The sequence below is a fragment of the Mandrillus leucophaeus genome, unplaced genomic scaffold (genome assembly GCF_000951045.1).
Source record: "Mandrillus leucophaeus isolate KB7577 unplaced genomic scaffold, Mleu.le_1.0 Scaffold142, whole genome shotgun sequence".
Lineage (NCBI taxonomy): Eukaryota > Metazoa > Chordata > Mammalia > Primates > Cercopithecidae > Mandrillus > Mandrillus leucophaeus.
Genome location: NW_012101388.1, coordinates 4,279,237 through 4,281,657, shown reverse-complemented (window position 1 = coordinate 4,281,657; position 2,421 = coordinate 4,279,237). Strand labels below are relative to the sequence as shown.

The 2,421-nt window shown below is 45.0% G+C and overlaps 1 protein-coding gene across 1 annotated transcript in view; it reads right to left on the bottom strand.

Moving 5' to 3' along the window:
* KDSR (3-ketodihydrosphingosine reductase) overlaps positions 1–2,421 on the bottom strand; it is a 51,071-nt gene that overhangs the window by 8,759 nt on the left and 39,891 nt on the right. The window contains exon 9 of the mRNA XM_011974170.1: positions 1,587–1,688. Within this exon, the coding sequence (XP_011829560.1) occupies positions 1,587–1,688 (102 nt within the window). The remainder of the gene's footprint in view (positions 1–1,586; positions 1,689–2,421) is intronic.

Sequence of the window (2,421 nt, the reverse complement as noted above, 5' to 3'; positions counted from 1 at the left end):
GAACTGCAGAGAATGGAAGCATCTGAAGAACAGAGTGACAAGGGTGACAATGATCTCTGATGTGAGGGACAGAAGCAGGGGAGTCCGGGACAACACCCCAGGTGTGAGCCACCATGCCAGCCCAAAAATTAAAAAATAAAAGAATTCATGCATTCGTTCAGCTCAGGTATTCTGGAGTTCCTACTAAGTGCCAGGCACTGGCTGTTAGGCATACAATGGCAAACAAGAGGCGTGGGCCCCGTCCTCAAAGAGCTTACATCTAACAGTGTCAGCCTCTAAGAGAATGGCAAGACAGTAGGTATATTACAGAGTGAAAAGAAAAGAGGGCTTGGGAAAGACCCTGAGGAAAACCAACAGCTAAGTCATTTATATAAGTCTGAATGTGGTCAACTGCACAGAACTTAGTACTTGTTAACAACCATCCCATGGCTTTGTCTTTCTAGAACATTCCCTCTATTGTAATCCTTACTACATTACACTACACTACTATCATCTTTTATTTTTTATTTATTTATTTATTTTTTTTTTTGAGACTCAGTTTTGCCCTCGTAGCCCAGGCTGGAGTGCGGTGGCGTGACCTCGGCTCACTGCAACCTCCACCTCCCGGGTTCAAGTAATTCTCCTACATCAACCTCCCGAGTAGCTGGGATTACAGGCACCCACCACCATGCCCAGCTAATTTTCGTATTTTTAGTAGAAAGAGAGTTTCACCATGTTGGCCAGACTGGTCTCGAACTCCTGATCTCAAGTGATCCACCCACCTCAGCCTCCCAAAGTGCTGGGATTACAGGCGTGAGCCACCGCGCCCGGACTACTATCACCTTTATGGTCAGTGCGTTCCACTTGACTGCAAGCCCCTGAAGCTGGAGAGGTCGCCTTCCATCTGATTCCCCATGAGCAAGTACAGTACCTAGCACGCCAATGAAACACTAACTGTGTATCTTGGACAAAATAATAAATTCCATAAGCGCAGCAACTGTGTTTAATCCATGATTTGTATCTCACTAAATTTAGCTGTGTATGACCTGATTCACCTAGAAAAGGTTTTCTAGTCTAATATCTCAGGACTTTTTAAGCAAGGCCACCCCTTACTCTAGGAGTATTTCATTTTTCAAAACACATTGGAGCACTGGTTCTTAGGTGAAAATCCAGGTTAACACCTCAACACAGACGGTGTTTTATTTCTCTATCTGCTCCTGAGGGAGGAGCACAGTCCCTGCAACCACTATGGTCTGCAACCCCCTGCCCAGGCCCCCTGGATGCGTTTGAGTGCACCCTCCCATTTTCCACACCAGTTACTATATGTTGCATGAAAACATTCAGTGGCTCCTTGATACCATCAGGATAAAGCTTTTATAAGGCCCAGCACTGACGACTTCTTGCCAGTCTAAATTCCTGAAGTTATATCTTTAACCTATTTACTCATTCCCGGGGGAGGAAGAGGGAAAGTTGATAGCTCAATAAAAATACATTCTCTAAATAAAGTTACTCCGTTTTCCCTTAATCTCTTCTCATCAAGGTTTGATGAAAGGCAGTTTTTCTCTTGTCCATCGGCCTATCTGACTGCTAGCCTGGGCAGAGCTTACCTGCTGGAGCCCCTCAGTAATAGAAGTTACTGGAGCCATCCCACAGGTCAGGGCCGAGAGCATGTACCCATCTGAGCCAAGGGAACTGTTGAAATTTCCTTGCTAAAAGAGAAGGAAAAGACGAGAAAAAGGGAATCCTAGTAATGTAGACAGAAATCAGTCCGACGCATCAGAAACAGTGGAGTGTGCTCGTTCACTTTAAGTGAGATAAAACGGTCACAAAGCATTGAGCAGCACTCAGAAATGGACGCAGGGCCTTGGCAGATGGGCAGTTCGCAACAAGTGAGTCCACGGAGCCCTGCGGGCCCCGGAGGACAAATGATTGTCCTAATAACACTAAGACATTCATTCTCTTTTCCACAGTGTGATGTATGGGAAATACAGTTTTGCCTCTGCCAAACTGCAGACACGGGCTAAAACCACGGTGTTCTGACCAAACTGTACTAGGAGTCACTGTCATCGGTACTACCACACACACTTGCAGTAATAAAGAATACACAAAGAAAATACAAGTTCTAAAATTCTTTTAAAAATCAAAAAGTGTCAGTTTTGCTTTAAAATCCTCTTGATAAAGCAGCAAAATTCATCATTTTGTTAAATGGCAACCCTCGAGGACATGTCTTCTTAATACTCTGTGTGACAAATGAGAACACGCCCAGTGCGCTCCCGCGGCACTGCATTCCAGAGGGGGACAACTGCCTGGAACAAAAGCCCTTAAGCAGCTGCTTACGTCGAGGGCTAAACTGCCACTTCTTTCATGGAGCGTCATTTTTATTTTTTATTTATTTATTTTTGACAGAATCTCACTCTGTCGCCCAGGCTGGAGTGCAGTGGT